The sequence below is a fragment of the Haemaphysalis longicornis genome, unplaced genomic scaffold, assembly GCF_048455015.1.
Source record: "Haemaphysalis longicornis isolate Haplotype H1 unplaced genomic scaffold, Haemaphysalis longicornis Haplotype H1 scaffold_5, whole genome shotgun sequence".
Classification (NCBI taxonomy): Eukaryota; Metazoa; Arthropoda; class Arachnida; order Ixodida; family Ixodidae; genus Haemaphysalis; species Haemaphysalis longicornis.
Genome location: NW_027526385.1, coordinates 184,104,773 through 184,121,421, shown reverse-complemented (window position 1 = coordinate 184,121,421; position 16,649 = coordinate 184,104,773). Strand labels below are relative to the sequence as shown.

Sequence of the window (16,649 nt, the reverse complement as noted above, 5' to 3'; positions counted from 1 at the left end):
CGAAACCAAGCTGAAGGCCAATGCAATGGTTAACAAAAACTCTTGTAACAACCCCAGTACAATAAATGAGCACTAGCAGCTTCGTTTTTTTACTGGCTCAAAAGGGGCTCCCTACATACAGAGAAAAACGAAATCTAGTTTGCTAAGCTAGTATACTAGTATTTTCACACTAAAAGAAGCCCTGCCCAGTTTCTGTTCAGAGAACTTATGTTGTGTTCCGAGGCATTCGGGTTTGGCCATCCAACAAAGCATGTATGCACATTTTCCAGGGGGGGGGGAGGGGCGGTTTCTGGTCTTCCAAAGATAGGAGACCCCAGATAGTACACACACAAGCACGGGGAATGCTGTTTCAGTACACCATTACATACAGTGGCAGTGACTTCAAATTGGAAGTTTGTACTGTGTGGTTGTTCTTTCTGACATCCGAGTTTCTTTTTGTGCAGCAGTACTCCAGTTATGGATTGCCATCGTGCCCGAGGCGCTACCCTAATTATGCACATAGACGAGTGCACTTAAAGCTACAGAAAAATGTCACTCCTAAGCTTTCATGAAATGAAGCCAGCCATCTGTGAATGGCACATAATGTAAATGCATTGCTTGACAAGCTGATTTTCTACAGCTCCACTGTAGCAGCGGCCGCATCAAAGTGCAAGGATAGTGTCAGCATTGTTGACAACGCAATCGCAGTGCCCTCTTTTTTATTCAAACGGAGCAGCGAAGGCATGTCTTGTAAAACCATGATACGTAGGGCCACGTTTTAAAACCTATAATAATTTTGATAATGTAAAGAGTGTTTTTTTTTGTTATAGACATCATCAAAATGTACTGTTGCATATTACTACGCACATGGGTTGTTTTTTGTTCACAACTGTTGTGCCCTGCACTAGTAGTCAAAATTTTTAAATACACATAAGTAACATGGCCCATTTCACGAGGGCCTATGCATCCACATCTAGCAGTGCGTCAGAAGATATGAAGAACATCTCACCCTAAGCTGGATGAAAAAAAAAAAAAAAAGGTGGAACTGGGTGAAGGATGCAGACTGGGGCGTTTAGGGAACCAGCTTCAACAACTCCCCACTGAACTCGACGTTTGAAGTTTGTGTTAATACTGGCACTGTTGTCACTCCGTCATGACACTCTTTCGAATGAACCAAACTTGTGCTTTGTGTTCGCCTTCCTTTTTACCTGTCTCGCAAAGGTTTGGCAATGTGCATACCTGTACATGACTTGGCAAGAAAGAAAAAGCACCGAAAAAAGAAAGAAAGAAGACTGCACACTGTTCCTGGAAACAGTTTTATTTATTTGCCAAACGCGGACTTTGAAGAAGGGAACAATGCAGGCTGAGATGACCTTTGTGACATGACTTTGTGACCTGAGCATGTCGGGTAAATAAGGTGATATTTTACACATAAATAACGTTGTGAAAGACTTCGCTGTGCAACAGGGCCGCCAAACCTCTGGCCCTTCGCCTACAAAACACAAAAATGAGTGATGAACTTGTTGACGCCTTCAATTGCGAAAAGTCTAGCCAGTGGCCGCTTCTAGCTGACGCTGTCAATGGCCGCTTCGTTCTTCACAACCACCTGCAAAATCATACAGGAAAAGGTCACGACACAGACGGAATGTTAAAACATCGGTGCTCAGTCAGTGTGTCGTAACAACTGTGGCTCACAATTCAAGTAAGAGGGCTTTAACGAAGCGCACGGTGTCGGGTGTACCTTTAGGTGAGGACACACCCCCTCACACAGTTTTTTCGTTGTTAAATAAAGCCACAGAACAGATGACACTCAGACCAATGAGGACACTGCCCTCCAGTGTTGGAAAAAAGAACTACCGTATTTATTCGAATATAGGTCGACCTTTTTTTTCCGAAAATGTGCTTAAAAATATAGGGTCGACCTATAATCGTGACCGAAGAACCTCGACCTATAGTCGTGATCAAAAATGGCGAGCGCACCGAGCGATCCGTTTCTCCGTCGCGCCCAGCGCTCCTCAATTTGAGGCGGCAGCGCGGAGCATATAGAACAAAGACAGGCAAGAAAATAAAGGAAAAAATAACAAAACAATCAGCGTAAGAAAACCACCCACAGTCACTGCCGGCTATCGCGCATTACCTGCGGCCGAACCGGACACGAGCGAGCATGCGAGCGAGCTTACGTACTGGCTAGAGAGCCAGATTGGCTTGGCTTGGTGTCTTCGGAGCCGCTGTAGCGGCTAGCGCGAGGTGGGGGTAAGGTGACTTTCGCCACCTAGCGTAGCCACCTCGTGAACGGAACGGCGTTGCCTGCTTCACTCGCTGTCTCTACTATCTCCCGCTCTCCGTTTCATGCGCTTTCTTTGTGTTTGCTTCGTTGTGATTTCCGCACACAACGTTTTTCTCGTGCGCATTTCGCGATGTCACGTCGGACTTTAAGCGGCGGGTGATCCTGTTTTCTGAGAACTTGAACAACTGCGCCGCTCAGCGAGAGTTAGTCGTTAATGAAAAGCTGATCAGGGGATGGCGGAAACAGCGGGACGACGAACTTTTTGCTTGTAGGGGACTGCGTCGTGCGTTTCGTGGTGGGAGGCACGATGCTCTCGAGAAAAAACTCCGGCTGCACGTGGAAGAGGAGCGTGCGAAAGGACACCGAGTGTCCTGCGAAGATATTCAGACCAAAGCTCAACAGTTAGCGCTGCGAGGCGGGATTGGCCGTTCAGCCTTCAAAGCCAGTCGGGGGCGGGGGTGGGTAATGAACTGCGGCGCAAGTTCCGACGACGACGCAGTGTGCGGCTCCGACCAGTGAGGTGACCGCGTTGTAAATAAATGGGAGTTTTAAAAAGTTTCCTCAAGTTTTTTTCTTAAAAGTATGGGTCGACCTATAATCGAATATATTATTTTTTTTTCGGCGACTTCAATTTTTAGGGGGTCGACCTATATTCGTGCTCGACCTATTTTCGAATAAATACGGTACCTAGAAGAACTACCTAAGCAAGTCACTCTGAGTTGTTCAAATCTTTTGAGCTCCTTGCCAGGCCTTTTCGGTGATCACATGCCAAATGAAGGTGCATGTGTGCCCTAATATCTGCTGAACACTCGCACAACGCAACGTAAAAATACGGTGCAAATGCTTTACAAAGGATTGCAAGGCCGACAAGTGCAGCTGGCGAGAGGTGACTTTATTTAATCAACAATCCCTGCGATCCTAAACGAAGAAATCCGTGCGGTGCAGCAATCCCCCACCAAGACCGTCTGTTGACCAGCAAGGATGCCACTTGCAGTCATCATTTGTCCGAAGACGGGACTATGCGAAAACAATACTTTTCGGAGCTTAGAGGGGAATATTCGCTCAATGTCTAAAACGTGTGCGCTAGCGTTACTAAATAAAGGCTTTTAGAGTATCGGCAATCTTTTCTCTCATTGTTATGTGCCACCGGGATTTCCATTGGTCGGTCGGCACCACGTGATGTTTGTTTACATATGGGCGCAGCCATTTTGTTTTTGGGCGCCTCTCTCTCTCTCGGCTGTGCGAGCGCTTGAGCGGCCGGTCGCACTCTGCCCGTCACAACCGGCGGCGGTTTCGTTCAGAGAGATGGCAACACTGCAAGCCAGAAACAAAATGGCCCCCAGACGCCTCCGGGTGCGCGAAGTGGAGCGTAGCTTATTTAGTGACGCTAGTGTGCGCCCGCAAGCAATGCTGCACCATTGATTTTCCTGCTCACGGCTGCACTGCAGCACCAAACCTCAGCACAACCAAAAAGGAAGGGTCTGCTGGTGGAGCAGTCACCACGAAATACAGCCAGCTAAAGCTTGAATGGCTGAAGCTAGTTGCGGGTACGCTGATGTTTCGTTGTCGTGAATAATGAGATTGCGCAACTTGGGTAGGTTGCTACACAAAGCTGCGGAGACAAAGTACGGCGTCAAATTCTCCTGCGGTGCCTAATTTTCAGAAGAGCTCTTTGGCACGGGCTTAGATCAACAACTGAAGACGTCCGCACTTTCGCAGCAGCATGAAAAATACCACCCAGCTCACATGCACATAAAATAGGCATGTATTTCTTGTGAGAAACGGCCAGAATAACCCTGCTTTACATGCATGTTGCTGGTGCCTGTGAGCAACTGCGCTTCAGACAGTTATTGGTACAGCAATCTGGTAGAGGGGGAGCGCGTGATGTCTAGGACGCTGCGAAGTCACAAGTTTTGCCACCAGATGACAGTTTGCTCAACGGTCTGTGTGCGGCACCTCAATGTCATGTGACAGCTTTATCAACCTCTGTGTCCACACCTAAATATAATCTGACACCATAATGAAGGGGTAGCCAAGTTTTCCTTGCTACCGCAGTGAGAAAACGAGACTTGTTTCCTTTTGCCAATGCGACGAGATACGTCGTCACACTTGCCACACACAAGCGGCTTTTTCCTGTCTGGCCAAATTGAAGCTGGCCAAACAGAAATGCTGGTGAGGCCAAATGGCAGTGGCTGCCAAGCTTCGTGTTTCACCAACTGCTTTGCTTAGAGTGGCTTAATATTTTACAGTCAAACCCGACTAAATCAAACCCATCTACATCGAATTATCCTTTATGTCGAACTATTTCTGGACGCAGTACATTCACAGCGAGAATATATAGCAAACACTGCACTTATATAAAAAATACTGGCGACGACTATATATTGAATGAGCAATGCCACAGAAGTGCCCTCCCAAGTTGGCTTTTCCTCGGGGCAGAGGAGAAATCCCACCGGCAGCGAGCAGCTCTCTCCCCTCGCTCTCCCTATCGTGACTGCTCCATCGCGCCCTGTAGGGTGAGCCGTCGACACCCCCCTTGCAAAAAATGAGCCCGGTCCACCTGCCAAGCTTTCTTTTTTTTTTTTCTTCCTGTTCGTTGTGTTGGCGTCATTCGTGCTTTGTGGGCTTCTTCGGAAGTGTAGCTGGTGTGGCTAGCGCTAGTGTCACCAAAGAAAAGCGTACTTAGTGGCTCTAGCTGGTGCGAAGCTTTCCAATTTCCCTTCCACCGTGAAGCTGGCAATCATAAATCGGAGTCGAATTTGGTGAGAAGTCGAACTCCCTTATCAGGCACGAGATTTTCGAGAGCACTTTGTCAAAGTAAGTTCCGGGAAGGTGTTACTAACGAAACCACCCGAAATGGCTTCAAATCTGCCAGCTTGTGCGTGCCAGTGATGACTGAAAATCATGAGTGCCATGAAGCCACCATCGGTGTTGCCGAAGTGCGGAACGGGCCGTCGGAATTCCCGGACGGCGATGCCTGATCAACAGTCATTGAGTTTTTGAGTGTGGATGTTGGTGTCGCAACCACGGGAGAGTTCAAAGGGCCACGCTGCCGAGCGCAAGTGAAAGCAGGCGCAAAGCAATGACGATTCTCAGTGATAGGAGCACTCGCACTAGTCCAACGCTTCTTCGCAAATGTGAAAGGTTGCGACCTCAGCTTCTCCGACCCTTTAGACAGTGTGTAGAAGTGCATACTGTCTCGGGCAGCGAGGTTGTTCAAGCAAGAAGATACAGGACTATTCTGAGTGAAAGAGGGGGAGTTTCATCAATGAAGTGTTTTATAAAGGCCATGTGCTTTTACGACATCCAATTTCTTGGCTTGCTTATATCGAATTATCCCACATACCAAACTGATAGGTAGTTTTTTGCGAGTTCGATATAACCGGGTTTGATTGTATTTACTAATTTTTATGCCATTCTTCTTGTCAGGCGTGAATGCGACTTTCCCATTGGAATTAGACGCAATTTTTGAAACAAGCAGTGCAAGAATAATGCAACACAAGGAAAACAACACAAACAGATGCAGCACCCTGTCTGTTTGTAATTTCTTCCTTCTTTTTAGTTGTTTCGCACTGCTTGTTATTTCAACACGCACCAACTTGCCCAACCTCCTGATTTAAGCAGATGCAATGAAGCCTTTAGAAAAAGCAAATCTTTAACCCATCAAAGCCGTTGGGGCACAGCACTTTTGGTTTCTCAAATGCTTTATCCAGTGCTTCGCATTGCAACTGGCAGCCAGCAAGTTACAAGTCCAAGTTTCTGCCCACTTCGGTTTCAACCTGTGCTAGTCTGTCACATTCACTACCCGCTCTTAATTAAAGGAGCCATGAAGAGAAAACACAAGTTTGGTTCATTCAAAAGATTGTCTCGTTAGAATCATACTGACACCACTTTTAACGTAAACTTCGCTCAAATAAGCTACATAATTAGGAAAAACGGGAATGGTCATGCGACCCACCAGCTCATTTCCCGCAACAGAACCTATGTCGTCACATGAGCTAAGCTCTGCGATTGGCGGAGGCTGGCAGAAGCAGACGCAAATAAGGTAGAGCTTACAAACTAGACGAACGAGCGATTTGCGCTTAAATTTAGGGCACATTCTTTACAAAGCAATAAGAATGATGGGACAAACAGTGGAAGTTACGAAAGCACATGTAAACATAGAAGTACTGATGCGTTCTTGCTGTTCGTACTGCGCACAGCATGCTTGGTTTCGCTGCTCAGCACTACGGGGCTTGGGGTTGTCTCAGACGACACTGGCCAATTGACGCAAGCAACGGTGTCTTACGTGACCCCATTTGTCGAGCGAGCACTGTTTCAGGGAACGAATATTTTCTCCCAGAACAAAAACAAGCCAGGTTTAAATGCGGGCAAAAACAAACCAAACGCTTGCCACGGTATGGTGGCGCCATCTAGGCTACGGAACGTAAAGAAACGCGGGAACAAACCAACACCGCTGTACAGGGTGGAGACAACCTTCGAACGGTCCCGTGCCGCCGCAATTGGGCCAACGGGCTCAGCGCGTTATTCTTTTCGTTTCCCACGGGACCTAGCAACGCGAAACAGACAATATGATTCAAACTTCTTCAGTAAACCGCGTTGCGGCGATAATTTTAGCGCGGTTTTGACACAATGACTTGCTTCGGCGGCGAGCGAGCAACCGAAAATGGCGGCGTCAGCGTATACGTGTCTCTACCCTGTACGGCGGATGCGTGAATGAAGGAACTCTAGGCTGCAGAGCGGTCGGTTCCCGTGATGTCACTTGGGACCACGAAAACACACGATTGAGCGGGAAAATCAAAATTTTAACCTAAATTGTTTAATTTCTCAGTGAATAAAGCACCGTTTGTATCCGGACAAGCGCTGGGGGCACTATAAAACACGACATCTTTAGAATAAAACCAACTTGCATTTTCTCTTCATGGCTCCTTTAAGCACAACGAGATGAGACCCCCAAGAACCCGCGAGCCACTTCTTGCCATCATTCCAACTACAGTAAACCTTCCATTACGAGTTAACTCTTCAGACCGAGAAAAGCTGCTTTGTTATAAGGGTTATTTTGTCACACGGCGTAGTGGGGGCCATGAAACACTCGGAATAAAGCGATGTCGTCACAACAAGGGTGCACTGTATGCTCGAAATTCCAAGTGCCTGGACCAGCAACTGAGAAAACACTTCTTTCCTTGAGGGGGTGGGAGAGAGAGCCAGCTCACCTCGAACAGCTTGCTGTTGAGGGCCGAGGTGTCGCCGGTGGCCAGCCGCTGCCGGTCGAGCAGGGCGTCCAGGTCGTCCCGGGAGAGCACACTCGAACCGGTGTTAATGACCGCCGAGTGGTCCTCGGACTGCAGCAGCTCCAGCAGCTCCTGTGGGGACAGGCTGGCCTCCTTCGAGCCGTCCTTGCCCACCTTGGCAAACTTGCCTGCAGGGGAGGAGGAGGAGGCCGTGAGGAGAATGCGCTCCCTGGAAACTTGCTGCTCTGCCATCCGGGCCAGTTTGCATTACAGCGGAGTGTCGTCGCAGTGACGGAAACGTGCAGAAAACAGCGCACCAGTCGACTGCAGCGTCCTCCGAGCGCACTCACAGTGTTTGCCACTGAGGCATTTTGAAGGGCTAAATTGCTCTTCTAACAACTTTTCACTGTAAGACTGTTTATTCGCTTACTTTCTCTTGGCTGAATGATTTTCTCGGGAATTAATTAGTGTCATCTGCTTGCACACCACTTTTAGCTATGGTCGTCTGTGCTCTGTGGTGAACAGACGATCAGAGGCGTGCTTTGGAGATCTAAAATTCCTAAATAAACTTATTCAGACACGAGAAGGCATGCAGAGAAGTGATAATGCCAGGAGAAGCTATCGCAACAACATCTTAGTTTTTAGAAAGATGTCTCAGTACCAAAAAGGGCCAGTACACTGAGAAGGCGCTGCAGTCGACAGGCGTGCCGTCTGCCCAAGGCTTACGTCGCGAAAAGGAGCCTACTGAAGGCCTTGGACGGCAGACTAGCCAAATGTCTAGGGACTATAGTGAGGACACACCCTAGGCCTTCCAGGCGACACTCGTCCAAGGGAGACCAGGCAAATTTTTGGTTGACGGAAGCCCAAGAACCAAAGCTACAGGCTGGGCACAAGGAAAGGCAAAGCAAGAGATTCACTCCGCTCGCGCACTCGTTAGTTTAAAAAGAAAGCCAGTTGCTGAAACACGGTAAGAATTCAAGTGGTGCCATTACACACTCAGTCAGGCAGACTTCCCATTTCAAAGGAGAACAATGACCCCTTTGCTCTCAACCCTTGTCAGTCTGACCTCAGTCAATTCAATCCTTCATTTCAATCAGACTAGTGGCTCCCATCCGAATATACACCCATCGATTGCAACTTGCTTCATTCGTTTATAGCATCTAATTTAGCCACACTGGCCAGTCCCGCTATAAATGCACCGACGAGAGTCCATTGTCTATGGAACTGATGCACAGCTCAAGAATCTAAGGGGGCCCATTCAGTCAAATCAAGCTTGGAATGCCCGCTGTCGCCGACCTGGACGGCTTGACTAGCACTTTGGATGACCGCTTAGCACACACCATCACTACTGTTGTGCTTCTAGCAACTTTGCACCGTGTGACCTCTAGTCCCCTCTTCCTGTAGCAGTGAGAAGCTTAGCATCTGAGATGAAATTATCAGCCTATCGGACCATCCCTCAGATGCGCATCAATTGTTTGGGAACACTACACCCAAGCTATCATCTCTGAGCTGAAAAAGCATACAGAGAAAATTAGCACACTGCACTTATAGGTCTTTCAACTGGCACACCTTGCTGAGTGATTCGACTGAAAGGGCTAACTTACAACAATTAACTCGTACCCCTGCTACACTAGCGTCCGAATGTCACTTGAACCAAACGTCATTTGACTCAAATGCCAAGTTTTGCTGCTACACTAGGTTTTGAAATGCCATTCGGCTCAAATGACGTTCGAGCCAAATGAGCACCAAGAGAGAGAGACATTTGGGATTTCAAATGCCATTTCTAGCACTCTCGCACGTGGCATCTTTGATCGACAATGCAAAATATAACACTTCCGTACGTAAAACAAACAAAACATTCTCGTTTGTGTAACTTTGTTCACTGCTCATTTACTTAAAATATGAAATCAACATATTTAATTTTCCTACTCTTAAAACCAGTGAGTCAGTTGCAAAAGCAAAAAAAGAAAAACGCCAACTGCCATCACACTAGAGTCGGAACTGGTCTCTCTTCTAATTTGATATCATTTTACTGCCTAGACTGCTCCTAAATTTGATTGCTGTATTACTGCACGAAAACGGAACGGGGAGACAACAGCGCCACTGCAGCATGGCGAGCAATTGTGAAAGCTTTCAAATGCCATTGAAATTGTAGTGTAGCACGGCAGATTCTGAATGGCGTTCGAAGCACCCCATTTCAGTCAAATGACCTTTGGTTCAAATGACATTCAGACCCCAGTGTAGCCAGGGTGTTACACTGTGATAGGATGGAGCTACAGTAGAACCCCACTCTTATGTTCATCAGTGCGGCATTTTCCCGGCTCCTAAGTTTTTTTTGTCTAGTCCCGGTGCAGCTTACATAGAGCCCCACGTATTAAAATCCTCACTGTTACGTCGTAGCTCAGAGTACGTTCCGGGATCATTCGTCGCAACCTGACACTCCGAACCCGCCCGGGCAACATGCGCGGACATTTGTCCAGCCTTGGCCAGGCTTGGCTACGGAAGTGACCGCATGAAGCCGCATGCGGATGCGATTCGTCACCACTAGATGGCCCCATGTTACTCTATGCTATCATCGTCATCACTGCACTTAAAACGGAAATTTTCACTTCCAAATTTCTATCTGCTTAGATCAGGGCTTTCAACTAGAAAATTATGTGTGCAGTGCCAGGTCCCTGAAACAATCGAACATTTTTTTTCTCGCCTGCTACTGCTTCTCGGCAGCTAGACAACTTCTTTTGAAGGACCCAACAGAGCGTTTGGGGTTGACTTTAACGGTTCCACTTACATTATCCATCGGCGCAACAAATTTCAGGTTTGCAAACAGGGATATGTATATATAATTGTAATCAAGTCTACCTTTCTGCTTCCGGCCGCTTGAATTGCTGAAGGGTACCAATTAATGGGTAAATTGGGTTTCAATCATAACAAAGTTTCATTTTACGGCCTCTGTTTTTCCTGAATTAAATTAGTCTTTTGAGGTCCTCCTGAATTTCAGCAACTGAGTTAGCCCTGGCCAATTCACCCTTGCGGGTACGTGCCAAAAACTCTGAGGGTATCATCATGATCATCATCTTCATCGACTGCCAGAAGTGTGTGTTTGGCATAAAAGCACCACTGCGTGAATAGCACATGCTCTCGTCGTCATCGTGCATTTCAAGCTTTGAGAACCCCGTTGAACTTTGCAGCTGCGAACTGTGTCGTGCCTTGATGGTGTCGTGAAAACGGGAGGTGCTTTCCCTTCAGGAAAAGCTTGGCGTACCAAACGCAGTAGACAAGCAGCTGGTGCGGAAGAGAGTCTACATCACTAGGGACATTGTATTGCCATGCGTGGTGTTTTCAGCGATCGCAAAAAGCAGCAATTCTACGTTCTTCAGTTTTTTAAGGTTCAAAAGCCAAAGTTTCAGAAATGCACGCTTGCAAGTCAAACCTACATGTTCATTTTCGAAGGTTTCCTCACTGCTGCGTTTACCTGGTTTGTGATGTTTTGTTTTCCCGGTCTGGTGAAAAACATATGAACGGGGTTCCACTGTATGTAGCTCCTCTATCATAGTCAATGGCCAACTGACCCACTAAATTATTGCACTCTCATCACTACAGTCAATGACAAAACTTCTTGTGCAGAACAGCTTGTTCTTCCCACTGTTGGTGCGAGCTTCTGCTGAGCGCTCAACTGTGCAATCTTTTGCCCGTACCACGGAAAACCTACCAGCACTACAAATTTCCTCTTCGTTTTGCACTCTTGGGCAACTCGTTTTGCACCAATTTTTTCGCAGATAAGCAGTGCTATTGTGAGCAGACAAGACCCGACACAAAGCGCAGCCCTTCCAAATGCCTTGTCGCTACTACTTTTCCTTTCTCGTCGCTGACCCACGAACCCGTGTTAGCAATGCACTACCCACATCGTCGTCTTCTTTCTTTTGCTATCCCATATTCAATGGAAGCACGGCGCATGCCCTTTCAGGGGTTTAACTAGAACTATTCGTGCAGCAGACATGCCGTAACCTGCAGTACCACAGCAGTTTCTTGTGCTCCCTTGTCGCTCCTACAGCTCACCTTCGACTAGAACAGGCATTGAATATCGTCAGGCTGTCCCACATGACTTTCCATGTGCTTGTCCTTTCTTATGTTTGATGGCCCGTCCTTACTTTGATCTCCGTGCGAGTATGGAAAGCTAGCCCACGTCAGTCGCTGCCGGTTGACGCAATTGGTCCGTTCCTTTTTTGACACGCCCCTCATGTAGGCTGTTGTGCACATGCAATACGCTACACTCCTTGTAACACAAGGGTTGAGGCATGTTCTATGTCAGGAGTTTTTAACAGCGGAGATGTTGTAGATCGAGCCTCCTTGTCTGTGCCCTGAGGGTCGCAGGTCACACGGGGTGGGAGCAGGTTCCCAGACCCATCAATAGAGGGTGGTGCAGTGGTCTTTCAGAGGCGGGTTCCTCTTCCTCCTGCTGCTGCTGTTTAGCTGCCAAGTGCTTTGCACGGGCTGCAGAATCTCCGTGATGATGGTGCTGCTGTTCTCGGCAAGCGCCCGTTGACATTCAAGTTTGCACAAGAGAACCACAGCTCCACCATTTACCGTATTTATTCGAATATAGGTCGACCTTTTTTTTTTCCGAAAATGTGCTTAAAAATTGAGGGTCGACCTATAATCGTGACCAAAGAACCTCGACCTATAGGCGTGATCAAAAATGGCGAGCGCAACGAGCGATCCGTTTCTCCGTCGCGCCCGGCGCTCCTCAATTTGAGGCGGCAGCGCGGAGCATCTGGAACAAAGACAGGCAAGAAAATAAAGGAAAAAACAACAAAACAATCAGCGTAAGAAAACCACCCACAGTCACTGCCGGCTATCGCGCATTACCTGCGGCTAGAGTGAACTGCGGCCAAACCGGACACGAGTGAGCTGACGTACTGGCTAGAGAGCCAGATTGGCTTGGCTTGGTGTCTTCGGAGCCGCGGTAGCGGCTAGCGCGAGGTGGGGGTAAAGGTGACTTTCGCCACCTAGCATAGCCACCTCGTGAATGGAACGGCGTTGCCTGCTTCGCTCGCTGTCTCTACTATCTCCCGTTCTCCGTTTCATGCGCTTTCTTTGTGTTTGCTTCGTTGTGATTTCCGCACACAACGTTTTTCTCGTGCGCATTTCACGATGTCACGCCGGACTTTAAGCGGCGGGTGATCCTGTTTGCTGAGAACTTGAACAACTGCGCCGCTCAGCGAGAGTTAGTCGTTAATGAAAAGCTGATCAGGGGATGGCGGAAACAGCAGGACGAACTTTTTGCTTGTAGGGGACTGCGTCGTGCGTTTCGTGGCCCTACAATTGGGAGGCACGATGCTCTCGAGAGAAAACTCCGGCTGCACGTGGAAGAGGAGCGTGCGAAAGGACACCAAGAGTCCTGCGAAGATATTCAGACCAAAGCTCAACAGCGCTGCGAGGCGGGATTGGCCGTTCAGCCTTCAAAGCCAGTCGGGGGCGGGGGTGGGTAATGAACTGCGGCGCATGCGGCGCGAGTTCCAACGACGACGCAGTGTGTGGCTCCGACCAGTGAGGTGACCGCGTTGTAAATAAATGGGAGTTTTAAAAAGTTTCCTCAAGTTTTTTTTTCTTAAAAGTATGGGTCGACCTATAATCGAATATATTATTTTTTTTTTTTTTCGGCGACTTCAATTTTTAGGGGGTCGACCTATATTCGTGCTCGACCTATTTTCGAATAAATACGGTAAGCAGATTTCACACTGGGTGGAACTGCGTTCAGTTGCCCCACTTATAGCGGGGCTCTCCGATTCCTGGTCACTGTGGATAGTCCGCAGGCAGTCCAAGGATTCTCCGTGTGAACAACAAATGCCGGATCGCTTCTCTGATAGCATGCAGCGAGTTCAGGACTGACAGTGAGGAGCTCCAGTGCTGACCCTGAAAATACTTTTTTCCTCTCCCCTCTAGCCTGGCAAGTAGCCCCCGATGAAGCCGTCCTCCTCACCCTTCTGCATGATAATCTTCTCGAGTCGGCGCTTGGCCCCGGCCATCTGGAGCATGCGCTGCTCCACGGTCCCGCGGGTGACCAGGCGGTAGACGAGCACAGGCCGGGTCTGGCCGATGCGGTGGCAGCGGTCCATGGCCTGCAGGTCGCACTGGGGGTTCCAGTCCGAGTCGTACAGCACCACCGTGTCCGCCCCCGTCAGGTTCACGCCCAGGCCGCCCGCACGCGTCGACAGCAGGAACAGGAAGCAGCTGCAGCGTCACGACAGAGCCACAGCGTGCTGCACTGCAGCCCTGCTCCAAAAACTGGGCTGTGCGAGCGCCCCTGCTTCCTTGCTGAAGCTCAGGGGCTAGTGTGCAGTCGCGGCACCTTGCTAGGCATAGAAACTGGGCTCTGCTAAGTGTTTACTTTTGCAGTAGAACCCCAATAACGCGACTTTCAAGGGACCGTACGAAAGCATCTTGTGACCGGGGTGTGGGTAAATGCCGGCCTAGTAGACGGTCTCATGTGACAGGTGGGCTAAGAACTTACTTAAACTACTATATTTGGAGCATTCGGGCGTTATCCGCGAATCTTTAGCTCAAATCCCAAGTAAAAAAAAAATAATAAAAAAGAAACTCCTACTCTGTGTCCCCCTCCCCTCCACAGTGTCCAAGCTATCCCACCAGCCAAGTGCCGCTGCTACGTGACCCCCGTGCCGTCATGCGCTATTTGTAGCCCACCAGCCCTGCACCTTGTGCGAGATAAGGCTGACGTGGCCGAGAAAATTGAGAGGGGAAAAGGCAAGTGAAATTGCCAAGGCCAAGCAAAATAAACGATAGTACAAGGCGGTGGTGGGGAAAAGGGGGCCAAAAAAGGAGTGGAGCGACAATGCCGCTTTGAAAGACACTGATTAGCAGAGAGCAGAGATAGAAGGAGAGAGAGTATCACGAAAGGAAGAAATTTGGATCGAGCAGGTGAGAAAAGTGGGTGTTCGGTCATCGCCGTGGGGTTGCGTCATATGTGGTTTCGCGTTTGTCGGCTGCTCGATGGAAACTTCAAGTTCACAGTCCGCCAGCCACCTGAACTTTGACTTGTCGCGGTTGGCGCACTAGCATTCTGCTGCCATGTGGGGGCTGTCGACAGTTAACTCCCGCTCATGAGTACCTGCCTGCTTGCTTGCGTCCGTTCAGCAAGTGGTCAGCCTGCACACTTTTGCACATCAAGTAGGATCGAATGGGGGTTAAAATAATGAAAGGTCAAGACAAGGTGTACTTGGCTACTGTGTACCACAGCCGCAATACCACAACCCAATACATTAAGGCCTCCTTTCCAAATGAGAAAGCATTAAATTAGGCAGTGTCCACTTATCTTTCCACAGTTTTTGCTTTTATGACTTACAACTGGCGGCAGCTGCAAGCGCCTGAGTACCACTCCAACTTTCTGGTGACAGATGAGAGGCAATCCACTTGCTCTTGTTTGCCCTCAGCGCAGTGGGCCCACCATGGACCGGCTTTTGATACATGCAGCCTATGGGCAGTTTCACAGCAACTGGTGTGCGCTGAGTAACCCTCGTTGCAAGGGTGGGGGACAAAAGAGGCACTGGAGTTTCAACTCAACTTCAAAACAACGCGAGTCTGTGTCGTTCTCAAAGGCTCGGGAAAGGAGCATGCTCCACAAGAGGCCATGCCGAGGTCCCGATGAAATGCCCCCACCTTTGCTCCATGGTGCTAGGCCACATGATCAAATCATGCATGCATGAAAGCTCTGGACTCCACCATTATATTTGCACACCGTTTGCTTCAACTGCTAGGGTGGTGTCCACAACTATGCCCAGCATATTTTGTCAGAATTTCCAAGTCATCAAGACAACAGACAGCTTGAAAGCTCTGGACTCCACCATTATATTTGCACACCGTTTGCTGCAACTGCTAGGGTGGTGTCCACAACTATGCCCAGCATATTTTGTCAGAATTTCCAAGTCATCAAGACAACAGACAGCTATCCATTGTCCATCATCCCCCCATTGGTGCCCCGGAAACTGAACGAATGGCAAGGCAGCCCAGTGCTCAGCCCAGTACCTTGCAGTAGGCACCTTTCCAGTAGGCACCACCCCCCGTGAACCAGGCTGAGCGTTGGTGATTGTCGTCCCACTCAGCAGCTCCACCAGCGGCAACGCCCTGGCAGAACAAACACAGGCCCAGCAGAGCAGCACCCCTCGCTGACGGCCTGTGCTGCTGTCGCACCCTCCCCCTCCCCCTCACCCGGGGTCGGTGTTGAAGCGGTGCATCTGCTGCTGGCGGTCCTCGACATGCGTGCTGCCATCCAGGCGGCAGTAGGAGAAGCCCCGCAGGAGGCAGTAGTCCTCCAGGATGTCCAGCACCCGGCACATCTGCGAGAACAGCAGCACCTGCAAGGGGGACGAGGATGAGCAGGGAGGGATCAGAACTCTGCCGGAGGCTGCAAAAAGACACACACGGCCTGTACCTGTACCCCACAACACACACGGGCTTGAAGTGGAGATCCAAGGCCTAACAACAGTTCCGTGGCAAGCGGCACGTGCATTCAACCTCCCAAGTCAATGCGACACGATTGCCCAGTGCCACTTTTTCGTTTTGTGCATGCGAGGACAGACCGGTTGCATTGCAGAGTGAACTGCCCAACATCTGCAGAAACATTTTGCTTCATAACTCACACTGAACGCACCGCTCGGGTGGGTCATAAAAAGGGTACACACATTCAGTGCAGTGCAGGCCTTGCAATAGTGCTTTTCAATGCCACTGCTCCGTGCCACTTGCGTGCCAGGCTCATCTGCCCTTCCTACGAGTGGGAATCTGGGCGCCCGCTTTTATAACAGCCGTCCTAATGAATTAGTCCTGGCTTCCACTGCAAATCAGCTGTTCCAGTCTCCCCATCCAGTGCAAGCATTACAAGTAGCATGTGCATGTGCCCCGGCATGTTCCTCGAAAAGAGCCGCACGGGCATCTGGAGAGGCATTGCAATAGCCAGTGCAACAGACACACAGCGGCACAAAGCTACAGCAAAGCAAGCACGCTTCTGCAAATGGCGACGTGATCCCCTCAGAGATGTTGGCACGCCTGGCAGAACCCCCGTGCACAGTACGGTGGCTTCAGCAAAACCCCATGCTCACAAAATCAGTGGGAGTTGCTCGGCTTATCTGCACTTAGCTCCG

At 49.3% G+C, this 16,649-nt stretch overlaps 1 protein-coding gene across 3 annotated transcripts in view; it reads right to left on the bottom strand.

The window, feature by feature from the left end:
- Positions 1 to 1,279: 1,279 nt before the first annotated feature.
- LOC144138880 (lymphoid-specific helicase-like) overlaps positions 1,280 to 16,649 on the bottom strand; it is a 42,598-nt gene continuing 27,228 nt past the window's right edge. For all 3 annotated transcript variants that reach the window (XM_077671379.1, XM_077671380.1, XM_077671381.1), the window contains 4 exons: positions 15,721 to 15,866; positions 13,478 to 13,728; positions 7,480 to 7,685; positions 1,280 to 1,585 (listed from right to left, as the gene is read on the bottom strand). In XM_077671379.1, the coding sequence (XP_077527505.1) occupies positions 1,544 to 1,585; positions 7,480 to 7,685; positions 13,478 to 13,728; positions 15,721 to 15,866 (645 nt within the window). In that variant the 3' untranslated portion in view covers positions 1,280 to 1,543. The remainder of the gene's footprint in view (positions 1,586 to 7,479; positions 7,686 to 13,477; positions 13,729 to 15,720; positions 15,867 to 16,649) is intronic.